Source organism: Sinocyclocheilus anshuiensis, unplaced genomic scaffold (assembly GCF_001515605.1).
Source record: "Sinocyclocheilus anshuiensis isolate Anshui unplaced genomic scaffold, SAMN03320099.WGS_v1.1 scaffold238, whole genome shotgun sequence".
In the NCBI taxonomy this organism is placed as follows: domain Eukaryota; kingdom Metazoa; phylum Chordata; class Actinopteri; order Cypriniformes; family Cyprinidae; genus Sinocyclocheilus; species Sinocyclocheilus anshuiensis.
Window position 1 is genome coordinate 1,672,479 of NW_015547674.1, and position 27,237 is coordinate 1,699,715.

Consider the following 27,237-nt stretch of genomic DNA (forward strand, 5'->3'; position numbering starts at 1 on the left):
GTCTTCAGTGTCACATGATCTTCAGAAATCATTCTAATATGCTGATTTGCTGCTCAAGAAACATTTATTATTATTAATATTTAAAACAGTGGAGTACTTTTTTTCTGGATTCTTTGATGAATAGAAAGATCCAAAGATCAGCATTTATCTGAAATAAAAAGCTTTTGTAACATTGTAACGAACTATACCATTCAAAAGTTCGGAGTCAGTGTAATATAGAAATGAATACTTTTATTTAGCAAGGATGCTTTAAGTTGATCAAAAGTTATGATAAAGACATTTGTAATGTTACAAAAGATTTCTATTTCAGATAAATGCTGTTCTTCTGAACTTTATATTCATCAAAGAAACCTGAAAAAATTCTACTCAGCTGTTTTCACCATAATAATAATAATAATAATATATGTTTCTTGAGCAGCAAATCAGCATATTAGAATGATTTCTGAAGATCATGTGACACTGAAGACTGGAGTAATGATGCTGAAAATACAGCTTTGATCACAGGAATAAATTACATTTTAAAATTTATTCAAATAGAAACAAGTATTTTAAATAGGAAAAATATTTCACAATATTACTGCGTTTGCTGTATTTTGGATCAAATCGATGCAGGCTTGGTGAGCAGAAGAGAATTCTTTTAAAAAAAGCATTAAAAATCTTACTGTTCAAAAACCTTTGACTGGTAGTGTGTATGTTTAACTACAAATGCTTGCTTTAGTCCAGTTCGGTTTAATTCACAACATCTCATGTGACGTACCGGCGGAATGAATGGTTGTTTATGTGTCAAAGTATTTGTGTCAGTTCATTGCTAAAAGAGTTTTGGACATTTCGACAGTTTTTTCTGGAAATGGTTTATGGTGAACACCATTGACTTGCATTAGATCCTGGAATGTTTTCCTCCTAAACCTTAATTCCTCTTCCGATGAATAAAGAAAGGCCTACACATCTCGGATGGCCCTGGGGTTGAGTAAATAATCAGGAAATGTTCATTTTTGGCTGAACAATTCCTTTAAACTCAGTGTTTAATTCAGATTTGTTAACTTGTTTGTTTTAATCAATAGTAGTCTAAATATCTGCAGTACCACAAATTATGCATGCACCCTTTATCCAGTAGTATACCATTTGCTTTTGATTTAGTACTAAATTATATATGTTCTAGATTGAAATAATAATTGTAGTACCTAAAATCTTTAGTGTACCAGTGATCATTGTTTCCATTTGATTTTACAGCCATTAGTTTTGTAGTATTTTCATCTATAGTCATAAACTGCTGTGTTCAAAATGTACTTTTGTCACACCTGCCAGTTGTTGGTGGATCATAAACATTTACAATAAACACATACTGGCCATGGAACTGTATTTGGGTAAACAAAACACAAACAACAACTAATTGTTAAATAACAACAGTTATTTGAAATTTCCCCAAAATGTATCTCGACAACCTTAATCTTGAAACGTATGTAAGCCATTATTTGAGTCGGACTGTACAACAAACTCGTTGTAACAAATATCACAGCTTTAGTATTTTACCTGTAGTTTGCCAAATTTTTGAGAGCACTCAGTGAACAAACAGAAAGTTACAATTATGTATATTTGCAGTAGAACAGAGGTCCAAAATGTGTCTTTGAAACACAACTATGTGCATCTCAAAATCATTTATCCTCTTTGTATTAATGGATGAAAATAATGTTTTGTCATGAGATGAGTAATCTATTTTCTTTTTCTTTTTTTTTTTTAATGAGATGCATTCACCCAAGAGGTGCATTATACTGTTTCTACACCCAATACCTAGTATTTAATTTCTCCGTTTACACTGTGCAAATAGCCAGCCTTCTTAACTCCACCCACCATTGCTCAAATAGTTTAATGCAAACATTGTTAAAAAGTGTTTGCAACCACACAATTGCATTCACCCAGAATATTATTTGAAGAGTAGTTTTTAGCGGTATGACACATGCTCTGTTTAACACACATTTTTGTAAAACAAAAATCAACAAATGTTTGTTTTGTTGTGTAATCACCATGTATTTGTGCTTAATTGCAAAATGTTATGAGGTACCGGTATTGTTTTGGTCTGATTATCAATGAGTCATTGTTGCATCTCTAATTCATCCTCCTTAACATGTTTATTGCCGGTATGTATTTGTATTTAGAGAAACTTTGTATGCTTTGCAGTAAAAGTGAGTTGGAGCAAGTGACAGAACAGGAGAATGTGGAGCAGCGAACGGATGAGGTGTGTGTAAATGTGACGCTGGAGCACAAAAGCAGTCTTAAGTCGCTGGGGTATATTTGTAGCAATAGCCAAAAATACATTGTATGGGTCAAACTTATAAATTTTTCTTTTATGCTAAAAATCATTAGGATATTAAGTAAAGATCATGTTGCATGAAGATATTTTGTAAATTTCCTACCATAAATATATCAAAACTTCATTTTTGATTAGTAATATGCATTGCTAAGAACTTAATTTGGACAACTTTAAAGATGATTTTCTCAATAGACTGCAACGGTTAAAGTTAAAAATCATCATTTGTGTTCTACTGAAGAAACAAAGTCACCTACATCTTGGATGACCTGGGGGTAAGCAGATAAACATCAAACTTTCATTTTTGGATGAACTATCCCTTTAAGACTGGTTTTGTGGTCCAGGGTCACAAATGTGTTTTCAGCAACTAGACTTCTCTTATCCTGTTGTAATTTGTTTAACATGCAGATTTATTAGACCTAGATAGTGTAATGTTTGCCTTTTTTCTTTCTTTCTTTTCTTTTCTTTGTTTCTTTTTTATTTAGGATGGACAGATAAAAGAAGAAGAGGATAAACCGGGCATGTGGGAGGAAACATTTAAATCTCATACTGATTCAAAGCCCAATGGTATATTGGAACTCTTTCTCATTTTACTCTATAACATATTCAGAAGAATATTGGTGAGATAATTACAGTCAAGATTTATTGTTTGTTTGTTCAATCTTTTTAAATCTCCATTTCAACTCAGGTCCATCGTCTATTAGTTTAGATTTTTCTCTCCCAGGTGTGGAACACGTCTATGGCATTCCGGAACACGCAGACACACTCAAACTGAAAAACACCGAGTGAGTTCTTACACCCGCGTGAGACTGATGTGGGACACGTGAGCAACTTAAAGGAATCGTTCAGCCAAAGCTGAAAATGTACTCGCTGCCAGGCCATCTAAGACGAGTTTTCTTCATCAGGTTTGGAGAAATGCAGCATTGCATCAGTGTCTCAGCAATGGATGCTCTGCAGTGAATGGGTGCCGTCAGAATGAGAGTCCAAACAGCGGATAAAAACATCACAATAATCCACACCACTCCAGTCCATCAGTTAATGTCTTGAGAAACTAAAAGCTGCGTGTTTGTAAGAAACAAATCCATCATTAAGACGTGTAAAACCGTTGAGTCCATAATCCATAATAACTCTTCCTCCAGTGAAAAAGTTCATCTCTTGTTGTCTCACATCAAAATCCACCCACATATTTGTTTAGAGCTGTTTTGGACTGTTTTGGCTTGTAAACGGTGCTTGATCTGTGCAAATTTCTCTTCTAATTAAAATGTCATGACCTTTTTCACTGGAAGCGTTATTATGGCTAGAGGACTCATATTTTAGCTGGAAGTAACAGTTTGAAGTTAAAAACATCTTAATGGTGGATTTGTTTCTTACAAACACACAGCTTTTGTCTTTAACTGATGGACTGGAGTGGTGTGGATTACTTGTGGATTATTGTGATGTTTTTATCAGCTGTTTGGGCGCTCATTCTGACGGCACCCATTCACTGCAGAGCATCCATTGCTGAGACACTGATGCAATGCTACATTTCTACAAACCTGATGAAGAAACAAACTCATCTACATCTTTTAGATTTCAGCAAGTTTTCATTTTTGAGTGAACTGTTCCTTTAATCATCAAAGGAGGACTTTTCAAATGCAGATGTGAATTCAAATCTAGACCGAATTTTGATGCTGGTCCAGGGTGATTATTGCTGGTTTTGCTGCTAGTCTTGCTGTCCACCAGCCAAATCTAAACTGAACATTGAAAATAGTTAAAAGAAGAACCATTTTTATGAAAAAATATGTGACAACAGCTTATCACTTCTTAGTTTTTTAGCACTCTCATGCTGGCACAAACTCGCATAAACCGTAGTGTTCCACTGAACAATTATTGTGTTGTTTTTCTTAGTGGATCAGACCCGTATCGGCTGTACAACTTGGATGTTTTTCAGTATGAGCTACACAACCCAATGGCTCTTTATGGGGCAGTTCCTGTCCTCATATCTCACAGCACTGACCGCACCATGGGCATCTTCTGGCTCAATGCAGCAGAGACATGGGTGGACATCAGCTCAAATACTGCAGGAAAGGTGAGAGTGAGCAACCTGCCCTTTAATTGTTTTTGGTACGATGTCGAATGATTTTGGTTGACAAGGTTCAAATTAGGGAAGCACAATATACTGGGGAGCATTGCAGTATTGTCCGATGTTAACATTAGTTTGATCAATGGAATCAGTTTTGGTATCAGTGCATTTCTTCAAATGCTTTAGAAGAATTCCCTTAAATGTGTGTTCGTATTTCAGATGATGTTTGGGAAAATACTGGACTTCGTACAAGTTTCTAGTGAAGCTCCTCAGACGGATGTACGCTGGATATCTGAGAGTGGTATTATTGATGTCTTTATCATGCTGGGACCAAAACCTGCAGATGTCTTCACTCAGTATGCCTCACTTACAGGTACACAAACACACAGGGAAAGGAAGTGCCACCGCACACTTCTCTGCATATGGTGTTAATGCTAAACTTGGGAAACACATTTCTGTAAACTTAAGTGTAGTTCACTCAGTCATCAGTTACTCACCCTCATATTTTTCAAAAATATATGTGACCCTGCAGCACAAAAGCAGTCTTAAGTCGCTGGGGTATATTTGTAGCAATAGCCAAAAATACATTGTATGGGTCAAAATCATAGATTTTTCTTTTATGACAAAAATCATTAGGATATTAAGTAAACATCATGTTCCATGAAGATATTTTGTAAATTTCCTACCGTAAATATATCAAAAGTAATATGCATTGCTAAGAACTTCATTTGGACAACTTTAAAGGTGATTTTCTCAATATTTAGATTTTTTTGAATCCCTCAGATTCCAGATTTTCAAATTGTTGCATCTCGGCCAAATATTGTCCTATCCTAACAAACCATACATCAATGGAATTTTTTTATTCAGCTTTCAGATGATGTATAAATCTCAATTTTGAAAAATGTACACTTAAGACTGCTTTTGCGGTCCAGGGTCACATGTGCAATTTTGAAGAAATTTTTGGCATAATATTGCCCTCTGTCTTTAGATTTCAAATCTCATTCATGCTTTTTCATATTCAGTTAGAAGACAAAAATACAAATCCCAGAATACTTGTTTTGCTGTTCATGCATTTGGGTCCATTTTTACCTGGAAGAGATACATAAACATGTCTAATAATTGCATAGTGTCAGTGGTGTAGTGGTTCCTTGAGAAGTGGGTATACTCTTAATTTATGCCCCCATCCCAACAAAGGATGAACACCCTGTGACATAACATAACCCTCTCACCGTAGGCACTCAGTCATTTCCTCCTCTCACGGCGCTGGCATACCATCAATGCCGCTGGAACTATAATGATCAGGAGGACGTAAAGTCTGTCGATCAGGGCTTTGATGAGCATGACATCCCGTATGACTTCATTTGGCTGGACATTGAACATGCAGATGGAAAACGCTACTTCACCTGGGACCCCAGCAAGTTCCCCCAACCTAAAGAAATGCTGCAGGGCCTGATGGACAAGAGACGCAAGGTGAGTGTTTGTGGGACTGAAATTATATCTTAAATCCAATCAGCAATCAATGGATGAAATCAAGTCTCTTTTTCTTATTTGATAACTGGCTTCATAATGTGTCTCAAAGTCTGTTGCAACTTCTGTTTCATTCCAGCCTTAAGCTGTTATACTCACAAGTTGCAAGGAAAAATAATGCAAGTAATCAATAACGCTTTACTTGACCATTACGTTTTCCAAAGAAAAAGTGTATACAAATCATCCAGATGTTCAATAAAACGTAGCTTATAATTTTATATCGCTAGCAAACTGATATATGATATACTCAAATATCTAATAAGTATCACCCAGTCCAAAATTGAAATCATTTCAACTACTGCTAAAGTCTTTAATAAAAATCGAGTGATGTGTTTTTGTCTCTTCAGCTAGTGGCCATTGTAGATCCTCACATTAGGGTGGACAGCGGCTATAAGATTCACAATGAGATTCTCTCCAAAAACTTTTATGTCAAGAACAAAGATGGAGGAGACTATGAAGGCTGGTGTTGGCCAGGTGTGTAGCTACTCATCCAGCTGCCTGTTAAAGTCAGTGTGATGAACTCTTCAGAACATTATTTTCTCTTCTGAAGGGAATTCGGGCTATCCTGACTTCACTAACCCTGAGATGAGAGCCTGGTGGGCCAGCAAGTTTGCCTATGAGCAGTATGAGGTGAGGGCTTTCTGAACAGCTGCTACCCCTGGCTTTTTATTAGACTGTCTTTCAGAATTAAAGTGTTGATGTTGATGATTTCAGGATTGTATTTTTATTAAATCCCACGTGGCTTTGTCCAGGGTTCCATGGAGAATCAGTACGTGTGGAATGACATGAACGAGCCGTCTGTGTTTAATGGGCCTGAGGTCACCATGCACAAAGATGCTCTTCATGGAGGCTGGGAGCACAGAGACGTTCACAACCTTTATGGCCTCTATGTGGTGAGAGATCAGTTTTTATTTATTTATTCAGTTTTTCTGTAGCCACATAAGTTCTTGATTCTAGGGATGTAACGACGCACCCCGAGCCAGTTGAAAATCGATGCAAATATGTGAGGATTGAAGTCGGTTGAGATGTTAAACGAATCGTGATACAGTTGGTGTTGGGGTTTATATGTCTGTATCTCTGAGGGGAACTGACTATCTTCAGAACAGTTTAGATGGTGTTTTCTTTTCATCTCATCTCTGTATAATGCATATTACAGTAGTGTTTATTAGCGCAGCACTGCTTTGTTTAGAGCGATCAATAAAGAAATGCTGTTCCATGAGCGCCACCTGCTGTCAGAGAGTGAATCTGCGTCTCATTCAGAGCTTCCGCTGATTCTGTTTCGTTCAGATGTGTTTTATGTAGTATAGTTTCATAAAGCTAAAATCAGACCATTCTGTTTTTGCTTCAAAGGGCGGAAAGCCAATCACACAGAGTACATTTTTCATTTAAAAACACGAGTTGCAGTGGGATGGGGGGAAAAAACCCGCCATAAAGTCTCGAGATATGTTTTTTCCAAAGTTGAACTTGCATTAATTTTACATGGCTTTCTAAACATGCGGCTTCTTTTGTGCGAGACGCGAGTGCAACAGTGATAGATGTCCCTCTAGAAAATGCGTTCTGTGTGAACGGCTTGGTTTCAGTTTTGACGTAAACAACATCTCCTCCCCATTGACGTTCTCTTTCCCACAATATCTGTGATTAACAACGCTAGTGTTAACAACGCTACAATCTAGTGGCTTCAACTGGATAGGCTAACAAAAACATTAAAATGCAATGACACTTACATCGCCATTGCATCTCGTGCGCCACTGATAAGGCTGCCTCCTTAACGCACACCTAAAATGTGGATTTTTATTTTAAATTCGACGAATATTCGAAATTAGAATTTTTTTTTTAACAGCCCTATAATTGTAAATGGAAAGACCACAGCCTCAGTTTGTTTATTTGAAGAGATAATTTTTATTTGTGTTACTTATTTATTTGATTTGGGATTTGTTTTAAAATTTCAATTTAGTTTTGTGTTTTTTGACATATTTCAATATCACAAAGAAATGTGCAGCGTTTTGTCTGAGAAATAATAAAAGGGCACCTTTTCATTGATAATTTGTCTTAAATCTCATTTTGAAAATCATATCGTGAAATCAGTGTCATGAATCGTATCGCATCGTGAATCGTTACATCTCTACTTGTTTCCAAAAAACATTTGCAACATTATTGCTCTGGTCAATCTCTCATATGCGGACATGTCCAGGCCATATTTTAACCCCAAAATTAGAAGAAATAAAAATATTTAATATTAGCAAAATTAAGCATTTATTTATAATCGTTTTAGATGATAATTATGAAAATCATGAAATTATTATTATAAATGTATGCTTAATTTAGCCAATTTTAAGTATTTTTAATATTAGTACAATTCTCACTAGTATAATGTGTCTGGACATTTTTATTTTTAATAAAAAATTTTCAATGGTGATTTTCATCATATTCTCAAAAAATATTAAAGATTCACCCACCCAGAAAAACAGGCAGATTAAGGTTTGATTTGCTAAGAATATGAAAAGTATGAAATAGGCATGAGAATGTTTTTTTTTTATTCTTTTGTTCACAGCTAGGCTTCACAAACTCACTGAGGTTGGATATTTCCTAACGTCAGTGATTTTTTTTTTTTTTTTCACAAGACAACTTGCCCCGCTATCAGTGTGACTAGTTAATCTGACCTGATAAGCCTTTATCCTTCAGAGTTCACATTTTCAGTTAAAAATCGGTCTCCTAAGGAGTCACATGGATAAAACGTTAAAATGGAGACACGCTCAGTGTTAAAAGACTTAATAGTGAGAGGCATGTGTGACACTGAGAAGGCCAAAGTTCTTTTTTTCTTTCATAACAATACTTTTGTGTCACCAGCAAAAGGCGACCGCTGACGGCCTGGTTGAGCGTTCAGGAGGTGTGGAGAGACCTTTCGTTCTGACCCGGGCGTTCTTTGCTGGATCCCAGCGTTACGGTGAGACGTCACACACAAGCCTGGTGTGTTTGTACCGGAGCGTTTGGTGATCAATTCCTCTCTCCGTGGCTCAGGTGCGGTGTGGACGGGAGATAACGCCGCTGAATGGGGTCATCTGAAGATCTCCATCCCCATGTGCTTGAGCCTGGGCTTAGCGGGCATCTCTTTCTGTGGAGGTGAGCAGTTCCTCTAGTAAACCTTTAGTATATGCAGATGAGAAATGATGTTCAATGGGTAAACAAGACTGCACACATTTAAACAACGGCCACCAAAAGAGAGCTTGTTAAAGTCACACATTAATTAACGGCAAAAAAAAAAATTGTTTCACTCACTATGAGATTTATTTTTCATTTTATGATTTTTTTTTTTTCACTCAAACTGTTATGCAGTACAAATGCAAATACATATGTATGGAATTAGAAAACAATAAAAAGTATTTATTTATTTCATGAATCTCTATGAATCTTTACTGAATCTGATATCTTAAATCACTCCCACGAGGACATTTTAAGATGTTATTTGTGGCATTTTTGTGTGTTTTTTTTTTTGCAGTGGCAATTGCATGTCCAACGGTTGCATTTTAGTGCATAATAATTGAATATACAGAAAGGATGCTTATACTCAGCACAAAACGGTGATGTAATATAATATTTTTTATAAATATAAATATTTTATAACATTTTTGTCCAGTCATAAATGGCATAAATGAGCTAAAGCCAAATTATGGTTATTGTAGGAGCTTTTGATGATAATGTTGAGACTGTATGTCATTCTATACAGATATCAGTAGTTGATATTTAATATCGAGCAGCTGAGTCCTTAGCCATCTTCAAGAAAAGACTAAAAACACATCTGTTCCACCTTTATTTGACCCTCTAACTCTAGCACTTTCTATTCTATTTTAATTCTACTTTATCTATTTATCTTCTTTTTTTATATAAAAAAAACACTAGCTTTCTATTTTTTCTATTCTATCTGCTTGTTTTTCTTTTTGTGTATATATATATATATATTGTGTATATATATATATATATATATATATAAAATACCTTGCTACGTGTACCGCTTTAGGCTAACCGAGTCATTTGCACTTATATATTGTTGCTCTTTTGTTGGTTTTGATTGCTTCTATTGTCCTCATTTGTAAGTCGCTTTGGATAAAAGCGTCTGCTAAATGACTAAATGCAAATGTAGTATCACAAACTCTACACAAAAACTTATTGTTATGGGCCAGTCAACATTTTTAGTCCGTAAATGAGAATAACTGAAAAGTGTAATATTGCATTTTAAAATACTTAATAGACAAGTTTTGAATTGTAATAATATTGCACAATGTTACTGCTTGTACTGTATTTTTGATCAAATAAATGCAGCCTTGATGAGCATAAAAGACTCCCAACTTTCCAAACTTTTGACCAGTAGTGTATATTACTCCCAGTTGTCTGCTGGCATCCTTTAAGTGCTGCTTTATGATTGCTTTTCATTTAGTCTCTCGTGCTGTACCTTTGTCTTCCTCTCCCTCAGCTGATGTTGGCGGTTTCTTTAAACATCCCAGCGCTGAGCTTTTGGTGCGATGGTACCAGGCGGGAGCTTACCAGCCGTTTTTCCGTGCTCATGCTCACATAGACACGCCCCGCAGGGAACCCTGGCTGTTCGGACCCGAGAACACCGCCCTCATCCGGGAGGCCATACGCCAGCGATACGCTCTCCTGCCGTACTGGTACCAGCTTTTCTACAACGCACACCGCACTGGATATCCTGTTATGAGGTGAGCCAGCCCAAGACAATCAGGGCCGGGAATTAACTGGTGCTTGGGGCAAACGTGCCACCGAAATGAACAATAATGCCTCCCAAATTCAGTGTAAGGGGGGAAAAAAGGTTTAAGAAATTAAACCAAACGTATTATGGCTTTCGTGATTAAAGTGAAATGTGAACATCAATGAAGTGTTGATTGCAGCATTACATTCAGAGCTGCTCATGTTGCATCAGATTTCCTTTTCTGCATCACTGAGCATTATAATCAATCACACAAGATTCTGTTAAGTTAGTTCGCTCTGAAAACACTGGAGTTTTGTTCAGTGCATGCGCTCAACAGATCGATTCTGCACTCTTGTGATTTAGCTTATCATAAACAACAAAGGTCAGATGCCATGTAAGTAAGAGATCCATTTTGCTAATAATCATTTCACAGACCTTTGTGGGTAGAGTATCCTGATGATGTCGCCACTTTCTCAATCGAGGATGAGTACTTGATCGGTGAGTTTTTAAACATGATTTATAATTAGTCCAAATAAATATTTATTTGGCTAACACAGGTTTATTTCTCTTCACAGGGAAGGATTTGCTGGTGCATCCCGTCACTGATGAGGGTGCTACTGCTGTTACTGCCTATCTGCCGGGGAAAGGAGAGGTAACGTATTTTTCAACACGGAGATGAAAACCCATTCAGGTTGTTCCATTGAAAGTCTCTCTAAATAGTGGTCGACCGATATATCGCCTCGGCCGATATTTGGAATTTTTTAAATATCGGCATCGGCTGAAAAGACTTTCCGAGTTTGGCCGATGTTTTTCAAAACGGATTATGACACCATATCGTGCATTTATGCTTGCTCATTAAGACAAGCCACTCGGATGTGAAGCCAGCACCTGACAGACAGTAAAATGACCAATCGTTGTGTTACATACAATTACACTCCGGCGTGCAGCAAAGTCTTATTCAAACGTACTGTGAGATTTGTTAATTAACAAATTTAGAAGAGAACAGAACATGTTTGTTAGGAAACCAGTTACAATTTTAAAGTTGTAATAGATTCTCGCAGAACCGAGAAATGTCAAAAATGTACTACCCGGAACTGAAGCGGACCGTCAATTATTTGAAAGATGGACCCGAACCCGGCCGGGAAGAAACAGACCCGACTGGACCCGATCGGCACATATTCCACAGCAAATTGCTATTGACAAGTCAATAAACAAGTTGCGAAAATTAAACTTTAACAACACATGCACAGCGCTGACTGACTCTGATAACGACCGGGTGTTTTCCGAGTCCGATCAACTCGGGTATTACACACCATGTTAAACAGACCCGGGACCCGAAGTAATAGATTGGGACCCGACCCGGACCCGGCTGACCATTTAAAATATAGCCCCGAACCCGTACGGATCTGTAGACCTCTAATGTACAGTATGTGGAAAATAATGTGTTTTTTTTTTATCTTAAACCACATAAACACATTTCATTACACCAAATACACAAAATAATGTTATTTTTAGCAACATCATATGACCCCTTTAAGTGTTACCTCTGTTGTTTACATTTTATAATTTTTTTTTTTTTGTAAATGTTTGAGCAAAAGAAAAGGCTGCACTAATTGTTACCTCAATTGTTTAAATTTTTTAATTTATGTTTTAATACATATCTATGCATAATAAATGTTCATTTAGTTTCACCAATTTTCTGCATGTCTCTCATTTACTGTAATTACATGTATTATATCGGTCGACCACTATCTCTAAAGTCTCAATCTCTTCCTCTGGGTTGCTCTTGTAGGTCTGGTATGATGTTCACACTTTCCAGAAGCATGATGGGGAGCAGAGCCTCTACATTCCTGTCACCATGAGCTCCGTAAGCCCGGACGTTTTCACTTTTTGACTTTTCCATTGGTTTTTAAAGACTGACTGCAAAACTAGGGGCCAGAACAGACTGTGTTTTTGTTTTTGCATTCCAAAGTTTTCCTATGCACTTATTTCAGCTATATTTAGTTTTAGTCTTTTATCAGACAGCTAAATCCTTCCTTTCTGTCCGTCGCGTCTCGTGTTCCAGATCCCAGTTTTCCAGCGAGGAGGGTCCATTATCTGCAGGAAAGACCGAGTTAGGAGATCTTCGTCCTGTATGGAGAATGACCCATACACTCTCTATGCTGCTCTCAATTCTCAGGTAAATCCGTATCCTGTTATGTATATATTCAATTCAATTCAGATTTATTTGTATAGCACTTTTCACAGTACACATTGTTTCAAAGCAGCTTTACAGAAAATGCATGTGTCTACATATATGCATGTATTCATATTTGACATTGTAGATGGATTGTTTTCATCTGTGTATAGTAAGTGCTTCACGCTGACTGCTGTCTTGTGCTTCAGGGCTCTGCTGAAGGAGAGCTGTACATCGATGACTTCCATACCTTCAACTTTGAAAAAGCAAAGCAGTTTGTCCACAGACATCTGTCTTTCTCCGCCAACACGCTGTCTTCCAGGTCTGTCTGCTCTCTTTTTCTTTACAGCTGTTAAAAACGGCATTGCCATGCTGTTTCTTATCTTTTGGTCTCTCATCTCTCTGTTCTTAATTTTTCTTTCCTCAGAAATCTGGCCCCAGACTCCCAGTTTTCCACTGCGTCTTGGATAGAGAAGATTGTGATCATTGGAGGCAGTCAACCGTCCTCTGCTACTCTGAAAAATGCAGGTCAGTGTCACTGATATATTACAGTGCTTTACTGCTAATATGGTTGGCTTTCTTATGATAAATTGCTGGTTTTTTCCTGAAGTGTCTATGGGTCAAAGCATCTGCTAATGTCACGCAATCTGCTTTGGCGTTCTCACAGGCTTCTATCATGCATCTAACAACTATTCAAATAACAGGCATGTTTAAAAATGCTGTCCATATATTTTTAATGTCCAATGCCTATGTGACCAAAAAAATATGAGATAGCGATATCATCAACCAATGTATTTAAATGCATTTGATAAAACTTTACTACAGCACACTTGAACAAAAGATGTCGCAAAAATATGACGCAGGGCTAGTTCACCCAAAAATGAACATTCTGTCATCATTTAGTCACCCTTAAGTTGTTCCAAACCCGTATGAATTTCTTTCTTCTGCTGAACACAAAAGATATTTTAAAAAATGTTGGTGACCGAATGGTAGCCATTGACTTCCGTAGTATTTGTTTTTCCATCCTTGAGGGTGAGTAAATGATGACAGAATTGTCATTTTTAGGTGAACTGTCCCTTTAAATATGGGTTCGTGTACAGCAACGATAATAGTTTGTGCTGTCAACAATGCATTTAGTGCAGTTATTTATTGGCACCTGACAGCATTTAGAAACCAAACATTTATACAATTGTACTTAAATGGACATATGTTGTTGTTGGGTTTATGCAGCTCGTGGTAATAAAAATACATTTCCATTTGTTTTTTTTTGTTTTTTTCCCACTTTTTTACAGTAAACATTTTTGGTACTGTGTTGGGTCGCCATTGTTGTCCGAAGTAAATTTGGGTCCTGAAGTAAGACCCTTGAGAACCACTGATTTTGCACAACATACTGAGTTAATTTTTTGTCTTTTTTTTTTTTTTTTCAGATGGTACAGAGTCGGCTTTAGAGTTTGAGTTTGACTCTACACTTGCAGTTTTGACTCTACGTAAGCCAGGGGTCAACGCAGCGGCAGACTGGACCGTAATCTTGCGGTAACACAAGGACGACATGCAAACAGAGAAAAGTATGGCACTTAATGTCACATGACCACACACAAACGTTACAAAATGAGAGACCAAACAGAGAATGGGAACATGCACAGAAAAATCTAATGTTTTTTAAGATGATATGTGTATGTGTTGAGACAAATATGAATGAGATTTTGGGAAGCCATCAGTTTCAACAGGACCAGGATATTAAGAGAGGTGTTTGATGACATACTGACTTAAACTCTTTTGTGTGATTTCACATGACAGGCTGCAACGTCTCATTTAGACAGGCATTTGTCATTTAAATTAGCAATTTAATAATTGGTTGAAAGTTAAAACAAAGAAATAACATACAGGATGTTAATTTATAGATTGTACAAATTAGATTTTTTTTTTTTCTCAGGTCATGAAGTGTTTTGGCATTAAAAATAAATTTTAACATCCAGAAATGCAAAACTGATTGCACTGAGATTTTGTTTTGTTTCTTTTTTTTTTTCTTTCATTTTTCACTGGGCAAGTTTTAAATTGGTACATATGGGAAAATAATAGTTTGTATAAAATTATGAATCAAATCTAAAGAAATAAGTAATATTTCATTACATATTAATAAATATACTTTAGGACCATTGTTTTTGGCAGAATTTACAACCAAATTCCCATTTGGATAGGAAGTGTTTTTTTTTTTTGTTTGTTTTTGTGAGACCCTATTACTTTGACTATAAGGAGTAATATCCAAAATCTAAATGACCAATGAAAAATAAATTACCAACTTTTTAGTTGGTAATGTTTGAAAATGTATTAATAGATATGTGTTATACCTTTGTTTACTGGAGCACAGAAGCCATCAATGATGTATTTAGTAGTACGGTTTTCTTTGTAATATTGTAAGGCCTCTGTAAGTGACTTTGAGGCTTATTTGAAAGAGACTGATGGATTTGAGCAGCACGAAAACCCTAAAACAAGCAAACAACTAAAATAAAAAAAGGAAAAGAGCAACCTCAAAACTCTTTTGTCCAACGCTGAGCAGGCTTGTAGGTTGATTTTGAAGGATTCAGGCGGGTGTGGATTTATGAAAAACTGTAAGAAAATGAAGGACACAAAATAGGATTGCAAAGTCGAAAATTGTTGTTGTAATAAACGTCTCTGGCTTAGGAAGCAAAGACGGGATGAAAATAAAGTGGCTCAACTGATGTTTGGTGAGTGTTTTATTTCAGTTGATGACATTCTTCTTGTATGTGCAAACATCAGGAAAACACCTCATATATTCAAAGGATAATAACTGTTCAACAACAGCATTTTTACAGAATTCCAGATTTTAAAAGCTAGTGTTAACAAGGCAATATCTTCCCATAAAAATATGGTGTGTGTGTATATATATATATATATATATATACATACATATTTACTTAAAGCTGCTTCTAAATGTATTTTAAAAATAGGTTGTGTTAAAGTTGATGTAAGTAATTTCTGCTGCACCAAATGGCATTGGAGATATAATAATTGTTTATCAAGTGGGTCACTCAAACAGAGCAGTGTTTTTGATAGAGCCACAAGGATTATACTTTCTGTATCTATAAAAGGTTTACTTAGTTGGGTGCACATTAAGCTGGGATAGTGTTTTAACATAAAACCTAAAACTATAATAGTAATGCTAATAAAAAATAAAAAGACACATTAAGTGTTACCTTCACATGGCTGAAATCAGCTCCTTTAGTAACTTAGTAACAATAACCAGGCTGGTACTGCAGATAGTTACGCCATGTGTCTTTCCTGTTACTTTTAATCATTTTAATGCACCCTTGCTGAATAGAAGTATTATTTTCTTACCCCAAACTTATGAATGGTACTGTATCATGATTTCCACAAAAATACTAAGTGGCAAACATTAACAATAATCAGAAATGTTTCTTGAGCTGCAAATATTAGAATGATTTCTGAAGGATCATGTGACACTGAAGACTGGAGTAATGATGCTGAAAATTCAGCTTTGATCACAGGAATAAATTATATTTTAAAATTCATTCAGATATAAAACAGTTATTTTAAACAGTAATGATATTTCACAATATATAATTTTTTGCTGTATTGATGATAGTGCTGGGCGGTATACCGGTTCATACCGAATACCGGTGTTTATTTTTGTTATGATATGAATTTTTAAAATACCGCAATACCGGTGTATGTCATGAAATAAATGCAATTTTGGTGAGCAGATGAGACAAAAAAATAAATACAACATATCAGAATAAAAAGTGGCTACCAGCTAACACATTGACCAGGCTGATAATCAGACGATATTTGGCCTTTATGAGCTATAATATCACCTTAACTCCATTTGTCCATTTCAGAAATCTACCAACTTTGATCTAATGCCTATTGACATTATTATTACTACATTAGATATCAGCATTGGTTGTTGAAAAACTCATATTGTTTGCCACTAACATAAAGGATATGACAAAAATGTATGAAAAATGTATTTTGTTGGTGAACAAATCATTTGTTTGTGGATGAACATACTGAACAAATATGACCATAAATATGCTAACCAGCATATAACATACACTAACCATATACATAACAACAAATCTGTTGTTTCAAATTTGCCTTTTGGCCTCTGTTTAATGACATCCTTACCATCCCTATATCCACTCATTGAGTTGACATCAGCAAAATTTTGCATGCAAAATAAGGCCCATTGTCAATAATGTAGCGATGCATGAAGCACAACTCAGAAAAATGAAGTCATTTTCAAACCAACCATCTTTCTGTTGGTTAACCTGACGAATTTGCATTACCAACTTGAATGAGAAAAATCTGTGTGTAGAACCTTTCGTCCTCAATAAAACTCAAGATCGTGTGGATTCCTATTGAAATAACAGGATTCTGCAAAATTTCACTGAGCAATAGTAAAAGTGCTATATAAATGTAACTAATAATAATAATAAGACGATACTGACTGGTCACTAACTTTTAGTGTAATGTTGTAACCTACAGAAATAGTCACTGAACGAATCTCTGAACAAAACGTTTTGATGAACAGAATCAAACTATTCAAGTCACTGGGGTAAATCAAAATCAGCGCCACTAATATGATGACAACAGCTTATGTATAGGTACTAATAGAATGAATCACCCTGATTCCCTCGACAAAAAACCCAATAAGATTTTTCCATTGGCTTTTAGATAACTGCAGAGAATAAGCTCTGTGACCAACAAAAGTTGATGGCTGTCAAAAATGAACTTTTGAAGCCTAAGTATAAAAGCATAGGCTATAAACTACACCACAGTCGCATGACTGTGACATCAGCATCACTAAGCTTCTGACAACTCGTTACGTCTTTATTTAAAACACATTTTTCTTAAAAGTTTGAGTTCTTGAATAGTTTGCAAGTGTGTGATTATAAACACAACGAGGCTGTGAAATTTACCAATTAGTAGATGAGTTTATATGTTTGGTGTGATGTTTAATGTCCTGACAACCTCTGTAGTCCCATGTTAGTAAACTGCCTTTTTCAAGACAAGTAAAAGCTTTTAAACAAATCACAGGGTGTTTTACTGATGTGTTCTACATTACAGAATAAAACATGAAAATATCACAGACCGTATTTCAGGCATTTAACCAAAACCCCAATCAAAAAACCCACTGACTTCAGAACAGTGGAACGGATAAAAATGCAAACTTGCAAACTCTTTCTGGGTTTTGGCCTACAAAAATCCATCATCCCTGCAGCACTCCCTCAGTCCTGAGAGGAATCGGTCATGGCTCTCAGCAGCATCTCAAAGCTGAGGAAGGTCACGGCGTTTACAGGGAATGCTCTCACGGTGTTCAGAAGAAGGCCTTTGAAGAAGACCCGCATGCCCTCCTCACGCACACTCACAGTAATGCAGTTCAACACACCGCTGTACATGCGACCGCCGCCGCCACACATCTGCAGTCGAGCCTTCACTACATCCATGGGGGTGGCGCAGGCCCATGTGACCACACCAGCAACACCACCAGCCACCAGCACAGCACAGTTACCTGAAGGCCACATCATCATATTATTACTCAGTTTAACACTATGAAAATTTATACAGTGACTAAGTTTCCATGTGCACTAATAATGCGATCATTTTCAATAATCAGAATAAGGACCAAATCGCAGTAAGATGTTTACATGACACAATCTTCCCTCCACTTTACATGCAATTTTCATTATTATGATTATTTGCTAAGAAGTGTGGTTCCTTTTGGAAATGGACTCTCACATTGCGTGAACATTCTTTGGGGAAACTCCGTTTACTCTGAATACTGAAGCCTGATTTGTTGATGTTCGTGTAGCTGGACAAACAAATGGTATTTCAGCCCGCCAAAAAGGGTGGGTCCGTCTGCCTATATAAGTCAGCGCTGAGTGCCATTTTATCAGAATCTTTCTCCTTTAGCGCAAAGATCATCTCCTCGCTGGCGAACACAAAGAGCAAATTTTCACGCCTATTAGAGCAAATTTCTGCGACGTTTGTTACAAAATGTCTTGCTATGAGTAGTGAGGCTGCATGCCTCGGATGAGCACAGTGAGTGCGTCGTTTGTCTGGGAGGCAGCGCTCATGGAGACAGATTGCTCTCATTGCGAGAGCATGAGTCTCACCTCGCTTCGCTCACGGATTGCTTTCTTAAATGAAGGTGGTCCTGCCCCTCGCTGTCTCCCATTTCCCCCCTCCCAGGAGCCTCAGAGGAAGAAACAGCAGAGTCAGAGGGCTGTGCAGTCGGGCTGCTGATGGCTCCATGTCATTGACAGCCTCTGATGCGGAGGATTGGTCGTGCTCCGTGGAGGACACTGACTCCCTTCCGCCAAGAGAATCCAGTGGTGTACGGCCCAGTGTGGACATCAAGCTCATTCGCATCCTCACAAAGGCCTTTGAAGAGCTTGGCTTGGAGTGGTTGGCCCCAGAAGAGCCCGCCTGCAGCTGTATGGATAAATGGTTCTTGCCAGGGTGCCGACAGTGAGCCCCCCACCAGAGACCTGCGCCATTCTTCCCAAAAATTTCACAACAAACTTACCAAGTCGTAGGACGCTCCTTACTCGGCCCGCATCCACTCTTCTGCTTCCACTGCCCTCACCTCCATTGATGGTGCTGAAGAAAAGGGCTATGAGAAGCTCCCTCCTTTTGAAGAGGCTGTCGCTCTCGCTGGATGGATTTGCAGAACGCTTCATGGCAGCTCAGAAGTCATCACAAACTATGTGCCACTTTCTGCCCAAGCTCTCCAGCTTGCCGGATGTTTCAGGTCGCCAGAAGGCTCTGCCGACTCAACAGCCTGCAAAGCCAGCTTCATCCCCCGCTCAAGCCTGTGTTATACTTTCCGCATGAGCAATCCGGATGCGTACACGGACAGCGCGGACACAGACTACTTGTATTTATACTACCGGAAGCATACGCTCCGCGGACGTGCTCCATACATGCGCAGTAGATCGGCTTGAACAGTAAACAAACGTGAACAAACAATTGCCCACAGTTATTGCACATCTGGTTGTCTTTATCTTGTTTTATCGACGGATTGTACAGGTTCGAGTAGCAACGGGCTTATTCACACAGCCTGTGCATGCACAGTTGGTGTTTTTGTAGCCTACTGACGCGCGGACATCTGCGTGCCTCCCATTTTTTGTGACCGCACGGACAAGTACGAGCCTCCGCGCACACTCTCCGATGACGATTTTTACGTCACGCATACCATAGCGGACACTAGCGGACTTGCGCACGCGGAAAGTATAACACAGGCTTCAGCATTGGTCCAAGCCAGAGCCTGAGCTCCGACAGCGCCCTCAGACTGCCAAGTGGTACCTCTTTCCCAAGCGCCAGGGCTTCAGCCCCAAAGTGACGTTGGACCCTGAGCAGCAGAAGTCGTCCTGATCTCTCAGTGAAGAAGAGGAGAAAGTTAAGTCCTGCCGAGGCCAGACCTCCCTCCAAGAAGTCTCATGCTTGCCTTACAACCCGCCGTTCAGCTCTGGGCGATGGAGGCTCTGTTTCCACTGCCAATACTTGGCCCGTCCCACTTACTTTGCACGTGCCCAAGCAAACTACAGCTGTGATAGCGGACCACATAACAAAAAAGAGCACTTCTCTTCACAATGAAACGAATGTCAGCCCCCTGCCCCTGCAACGCCTGCATATCAACTCCCTGGAAATGATGCCGCTTTTTTTGGCCCTAAAAACCTTCCTACAGGCACTAAAGGAGCATCATGTCTGTTTGGACAACATGACGGTAGTAGCCAGGGTGGTCTCAGGTCATGGTCCCTCAACAAGATGGTGAGATGTCTCCTCTTATGTGCACAGTGGAATCTGCCAGTGCACGTGCCAGGCAAACTGAACCAAGGAGTGGGCATGTTGTCCCTTGGCAGTTTGTCTCAAGGGGAATGGGGACTCCATGCCCAAGGTTCAAATGATTTGGGATATCTTCGGGAAGGCAGAGGTCGACCTCTTTGCCTCAGAAGACAACTCTCATTGCCCAATATTTTTCTTGAAGGAGTGAGATGCACTGGCCCACGAATGGCCCAATGCTCGCCTGTATGCCTCTCCCCCGATTGCTCTGCTCCCTCAGGTCATCGGACGAGTCAGGGAGGTCAGGTGCTTTGTCCTCCTGGTGGCCCCACTCTGGTGGAACCAGTTGTGGTCCCTGAGTTGATACAGCTGCTGTCAGCAGCTTCTTGGCCAATCCCGCTAAGGAAGGACCTCCTCTCCCAAGCGAGAAGGACAATCTGGCATCCCCAGCCCAAGTTGTGGAGCCTTCATGTGTGGCCCCTCGACAGGAGTCTTTGCAGCTTCCCGTAAGGGAATTAGGTATAATTAGCATACCACAGGTAACACTTTACAATAAGGTTCATTAGTTAACATTAGTAAACTTACTTTAGTTAACATGAACTAAGAATGAACAATACTTCTACAGCATTTATTAATCTTAGTTAATGTTAATTCCAACATTTACTAATGCATTATTAAAATCAAAAGTTGTGCTTGTTAACATTAGTGAATGCACTGTGATTTAACATGAACTAACAGTGAACAACTGTATTTTCATTAACATTACAAAAGATTAATATTGGTATTGGAACAACTGCATTTATCATTGTTAGTTAATATCAACGGTAACCAATTTTTTTATAAAATGTCATGTGTGTATTTTCATATATATATATATATATATATATATATATATATATATATTTATGGCACAGCCATAAATATAAACTGACAAATACAATATACTAATATATTTATTTATTTATGCACAGTTACCTGGTTGCTTTCCTTTCTCAGTCAGCCACCTGCAGGTCAGCTCATAGGGCAGGAAGTAAAGTCCAAAACAAGGCACGTCCCGCAGGGCAAGAGCCCACATTCCTCTGAAAAGCCCTTTCACCCCGTCCTCTCTTAAGATCACAGCAATACAATGTAAGGGGCCTCTGTACTTATTTCCACCTGAATTTGTCTGGTTCTGCAGACGCACTTTGACCAGGTCTATTGGAGCTGTAACAAACAACTGCGAGAGAGGACCAAATTAGCACAAATTAGTGACATGCAATGTGTTGTTTTAGATTATTTTGGATTTTGCTGGCTTGATGCCCAGACTTGCCTGTGCTAAACCTGAAAAACATCCGGCCATGAACACAGCAGTGAATGGTGACTGTTTGCTTTGGTCAGAGTTGTTGCGATGCGACTGAGTAAGGTAATCCAGCGCATTACTGTACGAACCAAAGACCACAGAGTTGCTAATGGCAACAGAGAGGACAGGAAATGACATGCCCTTAAAAAATCCACGTAACTGGGGAAAAAAGCAAAAAGAAGAAGATTTGTCATTCAGGTGATTAACTTTTTTGTACAGGTAACTGATAAATTATTGCTATCAAACATAAGCCTGAGACTTCATCAATACACATCCATTAGTATTTGTTATATCTCTTACGCTCACCAAGGCTGCATTTATTTGATAAAAAATACAGTAATATTGTGAAATATTATTACAATTTTAAATAACTGCTTTCTCAGATGTAATTTATCCCTGCATGGCAAAGCTGAATTTTCAGCAGCCTATAAAAAATGCATTTAAAAAAAATATATAATAATTATTCAGTAGTACCCTGATATGTTTCAAATTTATGCCATAAGGCACAAGTACACAAAGGATTCTGTTCACAAGTTTGCATTCCCTTGGTTCTTATTAAGGTGTGTTGCTTCCTCAATTAAAATTTTCATTTTTTTGTGATAGTTGTTCACAAGTCTCTTTTTTTTCTTGAGTAGTGAAGCTGCCTTGTTCATCAGAAAAATCCAGGCCCTGCTGTTAATTCTTTGGTTTACCAGCATCTGCACATTGTAATCCATCTTTTGTCATACTTACCACAAAAGGAGCAAACATTCACTGATGCTCAAGAAGGAAACACACTGTATTTATAACGAAGGGGACGTAAACCTTTGAATAGAATGATTGCCGTATCTAGTGGTAAATGTGTAAAAATATTATGTAGCTTCACAAGGGCAGTACTAAAAATAAGAGCTCATGTTTCTTGCAAGGCAAGTTTATTTATATAGCACATATAAATCACACCAAGATTTTTGACTTGATTTTTAGTTGTTTGACCCCTAGAGTCAAGATATGCATATACCTCGAGAACTTCATCTTTGTTTCCAAAGGCACATCCAGCTGTTAATTTCATCAATGCATCGGCAGAGGGAGTCAATGCGGCTGTAGTCGTTAAACTTGGGTGTCATCTGCAAAGCTGTGATAGGCAATTTGGTTTCTTCTCATTATTTGACTCAGTGGGAGCATATACAGGCTAAACAAGAGCGGTGCAAGAATTGAGCCTTGTGGGACTCCACATGTCATGGATGTCCACTTAGACTTATGGTCTCCTATACTCACATAATAACCCCTCCCTTCTAAATATGAGCTGAACCATTTGAGGACCATCCCAGAAAGCCCGACTCAGTTTTCCAGTCTCTCTAGAAGTATGTTATGATCGACCGTGTCAAACGCAACACTGAGATCGAGTAGTACCAGCTCTGATATTTTGCCAGAATCAGAATTTAAGCGAATATCATTTATTATCTTTATGAGCGTTGTCTCTGTGCTGTGATGCGGTCGGAAACCAGATTGAAAATTGTCCAGGTTTCCATTTGAGTTTAAGAAGTTGTTCAGCTGATGGAAAACAACCTTTTCAATAATCTTGCCTATAAAAGGAAGATTTGATATTGGTCTATAGTTGCTCAATATGGTGTTATCAAGATTTAACACCCTCCCTTCTAAATATGAGCTGAACCATTTGAGGACCATCCCAGAAAGCCCGACTCAGTTTTCCAGTCTCTCTAGAAGTATGTTATGATCGACCGTGTCAAACGCAACACTGAGATCGAGTAGTACCAGCTCTGATATTTTGCCAGAATCAGAATTTAAGCGAATATCATTTATTATCTTTATGAGCGTTGTCTCTGTGCTGTGATGCGGTCGGAAACCAGATTGAAAATTGTCCAGGTTTCCATTTGAGTTTAAGAAGTTGTTCAGCTGATGGAAAACAACCTTTTCAATAATCTTGCCTATAAAAGGAAGATTTGATATTGGTCTATATTTGCTCAATATGGTGTTATCATGATTGCTGTTTTTCAGGTGGGGTTTAACAACTGCAGTTTGCAGGGAGTTTGGAAAAGTCCCAGAAAGAAGTGAGGCGTTTACCACTTCTAAGAGATCTGCTTTAAACAGTTAAACACACTTTTGAAAAAAAAAAAAAAAAGATGTGGGAAGTGTGTCAAGGCAGCAGGGTGACCTTTTAAGGTGCTGTACTATTTCTTTCAAAATATTGCCATCAGTTGCTTCGAAAACAGACATAGTAACTTCTCTCTGAAATTGTGGTTGAATCTGTCTCACCTCTGCACAACTTGAGGATGTGCTGATTGCCTTTATGATATTATTGGTCTTCTCAGAAAAGAAGGAAGCAACCTCATTGCATTGAGAGCATTTCAATGGGAATCTGACATGGGGGGTTTGTTAGCCTCTCAACAGCAGCAAGTTTGGTGTTAAAGATATAGCCTTCATAAATCGCACACTAGTGTTCTTAGTTATGCATCTCTTTCTGACAGAGACAGATCTAGATTCAGTGGTAGCAGAGATCAGTATATCAAAGAAAATATAGAAGTGATCAGATAGAGCCACGTCCTTAATAACAATGGATGAAATGTTCAAACCCTTACTGTTGAGTAAATCTAGAGTGTGTCCACGATTGTGTGTGGGTCCACGCACATGCTGAATCAGGTCAAAAGTGTTTAAAACAGTTATCATTTATTTTGCAGTATTGATTTCTGCATTATCTATGTGAATATTAAAATTCCCAGCAATAGCAAAACAGTCAAACTCTGAGGAAATCATTGATAACAGTTCTGTAAAGTCAGGCTGGAGAGTATTTTGGAGGCCTGCAAATAATGATAAATAGAATGTGTGAACACCTTTTAGCACAATACCTAGATATTCAAAAGACAAGTAATGACCAAATGTAAACTTAGGTAACAAACAGTGTATGTAAAGCTTTGCACCTAAGTACATACATACATGTACATATATGTACACACATACATATATATATATATATATATATATATATATATACACATATATATGATAAAAAAAATGTACTGCCACTGTCACTTTTGCTCAACTCATATGCATCCTTGCTGAATAAAAGCATAAAAAAAATGTACTGACCCCAAACTTTTGAACAGTTGTGTATATTTTTACAAAAGATTTCTATTTGAAATAAATGCTGTTCTTTTTTAACTTTTTATTCATCAAAAAATCCTGAAAAAAGTATCACAAGTTCCAAAAAATATTAAGCAGCACAACTGTTTCCAACACTGATAACAAATCAGCATATTAGAGAATGATTTCTGAAGGATCATGTGACACTGAAGACTGGAGTAATGATGCTGAAAATTCAGTTTCGCATCACAGGAATAAATTACACTTTACAATACATTCACATATAAACAGTTATTTTAAATTGTAAAAATATTTTACTATTTTTACTGTATTTTTGATCAAATAAATACAGCCTTGGTGAGCAGAAGAGACTTTTTATGAACATTAAAAATGTTACGGCTTCATTAACTAAAATTTCTTACAGTGGTGTGAAAAAGTGTTGGGCCCCTTCCTGATTTCTTATTTTTTTGCATGTTTGTCACACTTTAATGTTTCAGATCATCAAACAAATTTAAATAATAGTCAAAGATAACACAAGTAAACACAACATGCAGTTTATTTTTGATCAAGTAAATGCAGCTTTGATGAGCATGAGAAACTTCTTTAAAAAATCATTAAAAATCTTACTGATCCCAAACGTTTGAACGGCTTTGTGTGTGTGTGTGTGTGAGTGTGTGCGTGTGTGAGTGAGTGAGTGAGTGAGTGAGTGAGTGAGTGAGTGAGTGAGTGTGTGTGTTTGTGTGTGTGTTAGTTTGTACCTGGTATTTATCACATTATGGGGACCAAATGTCCCCACAAGGATAGTAATACTAGTAAATTCTGACCTTGTGGGGACATTTTTTTAGGCCATGAGGAAACAAGCTTATAAAGCTTACAAAAGTTTTTTGAAAATCTAAAAATGCAGAAGGTTTCCTGTAAGGGGTAGATTTAGGTGTAGGGTTGGTGTAGGGCAATAGAATAAAATATATAGAGAGAGAGACAGAGAGAGAGAGAGATTTTCCTTCTTATTGCACACTGTATTTTTTTGGTGACTTACTCCATCATGTGTGTATGTTTTGAGCACACAATCAAATATCCCTCTATACACAGCCTGGGTCTGCAAGCGCACCTATGACCAATACAAAGGCATCAACTGCATCAGCAGTGTCAGTGACAGAAAACCAGCAAATCACACATACTTCAAATCTATTATCAATGAAACTCACCTTTACTGTGTCCAAAGGGTGTCCAACAACTAACCCAACAGCACCTGACACCACATATGATTAACCGTCTGTGAATCATTGAACAGTTTGCAATCTGAAACTCTGAAACTGCAGCTGTACCTTTTGTAAAAGGGATAGTATTCGATGTTATTGCAAGATACTACAGGCAAAACCTTTGTTTTTTCATGCACTGGCCAATTTTGAAATTTTGGGATATTTCCATATCTTGTTTCCTTTCAGACTAGTGGAAAGAAAATCCAAAATACACATTTAAGTGATTATTTTGTTGCACTTTATCTATTTGTGTCTGTAGATCTGCACAATACACATCTTTAAAGGCTATTTTATCAATATTTATTATTTTTCTTCAGAAATTCAGCAGCACTTGTATACACCAAACTACACCGTTTTATTTCGATCTATAGTCATAGAAGGATGAATTGGTGAAAGTTCACCAAACATGGTGGGCTATTTATTTATTTATTGATTTACGTCAAGATTAACCAAGAAATGTGAACCTGGGTTTATCCAATGGACTGATTTTTGTTCTAGAAATGTACACAAATTATAGTGCATTATTTAATTGGATTGTGCCACATTTTCATATTTAAACATAACATTTCAGATAACATGTAATACAAATTATCGTAATGTACTGTGATTTATCAATTGGGGAAAGTTATGGTGAAATCAATAAGTTAACATTTTAGCTATTCATCTGTTGTCTTGACTTAATGCTTCTGATATTTAGGCTACCATGGTACTGTATAAGCTACAAAGTCATCTATCAGCAAATGTTTTTCCCTGTTATTTCAACCAGACAAGGTATTTTTTCCAAAGCCAAAGTTAAGAATTAGCCTACCTGAAACCCATCCTGCGATGAACTCCACAAACGGCATGGCACATTCAATAACCTGGTAATATACCAATAATAAAAAATAAAAAACACTTCTCTGATTAGTGCAAGGGAAACGTGTTGTATGCGTGGGGAAAGCTCGTGCAGTAGGAAACTAACT

At 37.7% G+C, this 27,237-nt stretch overlaps 2 protein-coding genes across 2 annotated transcripts in view; one reads left to right on the forward strand and one right to left on the reverse strand.

The window, feature by feature from the left end:
• LOC107702959 (neutral alpha-glucosidase AB-like) overlaps window positions 1-14,742 on the forward strand; it is a 25,324-nt gene extending 10,582 nt beyond the window's left edge. The window contains exons 7-25 of the mRNA XM_016505429.1: window positions 2,176-2,233; window positions 2,791-2,872; window positions 2,994-3,090; window positions 4,193-4,373; window positions 4,587-4,740; window positions 5,602-5,837; window positions 6,242-6,368; window positions 6,445-6,524; window positions 6,647-6,787; window positions 8,742-8,838; window positions 8,913-9,014; window positions 10,363-10,606; window positions 11,030-11,094; window positions 11,172-11,248; window positions 12,389-12,463; window positions 12,662-12,775; window positions 12,982-13,094; window positions 13,200-13,300; window positions 14,200-14,742. Coding sequence (XP_016360915.1) covers window positions 2,176-2,233; window positions 2,791-2,872; window positions 2,994-3,090; window positions 4,193-4,373; window positions 4,587-4,740; window positions 5,602-5,837; window positions 6,242-6,368; window positions 6,445-6,524; window positions 6,647-6,787; window positions 8,742-8,838; window positions 8,913-9,014; window positions 10,363-10,606; window positions 11,030-11,094; window positions 11,172-11,248; window positions 12,389-12,463; window positions 12,662-12,775; window positions 12,982-13,094; window positions 13,200-13,300; window positions 14,200-14,309 — 2,254 coding nt within the window. The 3' untranslated portion in view covers window positions 14,310-14,742. The remainder of the gene's footprint in view (window positions 1-2,175; window positions 2,234-2,790; window positions 2,873-2,993; window positions 3,091-4,192; window positions 4,374-4,586; window positions 4,741-5,601; window positions 5,838-6,241; window positions 6,369-6,444; window positions 6,525-6,646; window positions 6,788-8,741; window positions 8,839-8,912; window positions 9,015-10,362; window positions 10,607-11,029; window positions 11,095-11,171; window positions 11,249-12,388; window positions 12,464-12,661; window positions 12,776-12,981; window positions 13,095-13,199; window positions 13,301-14,199) is intronic.
• A 3,300-nt stretch (window positions 14,743-18,042) lies between these two features.
• On the reverse strand, window positions 18,043-27,120 carry LOC107702892 (solute carrier family 25 member 45-like). Its single transcript, XM_016505333.1, has 6 exons — window positions 27,084-27,120; window positions 26,222-26,265; window positions 26,053-26,124; window positions 21,909-22,097; window positions 21,575-21,815; window positions 18,043-18,326 (listed from the first exon to the last, which is right to left on the reverse strand). Exons 1-6 carry the CDS (start codon window positions 27,118-27,120, stop codon window positions 18,043-18,045), a joined length of 867 nt encoding a protein of 288 aa, XP_016360819.1.
• Between the last annotated feature and the right edge of the window lie 117 nt (window positions 27,121-27,237).

Excerpts from the sequence above, each read along its gene's own strand:
- LOC107702892 (XM_016505333.1), bottom strand. The coding sequence starts at position 27,120 with ATGCCGTTTGTGGAGTTCATCGCAGGATGGGTTTCAG. Across the intron at positions 21,816-21,908 it reads GTTTTTCAGGTTTAGCACAG|TTGTTTGTTACAGCTCCAAT; the intron begins GCAAGTCTGGGC and ends CCTCTCTCGCAG. Across the intron at positions 18,327-21,574 it reads TGAGAAAGGAAAGCAACCAG|GTAACTGTGCTGTGCTGGTG; the intron begins GTAACTGTGCAT and ends TGTGGCCTTCAG.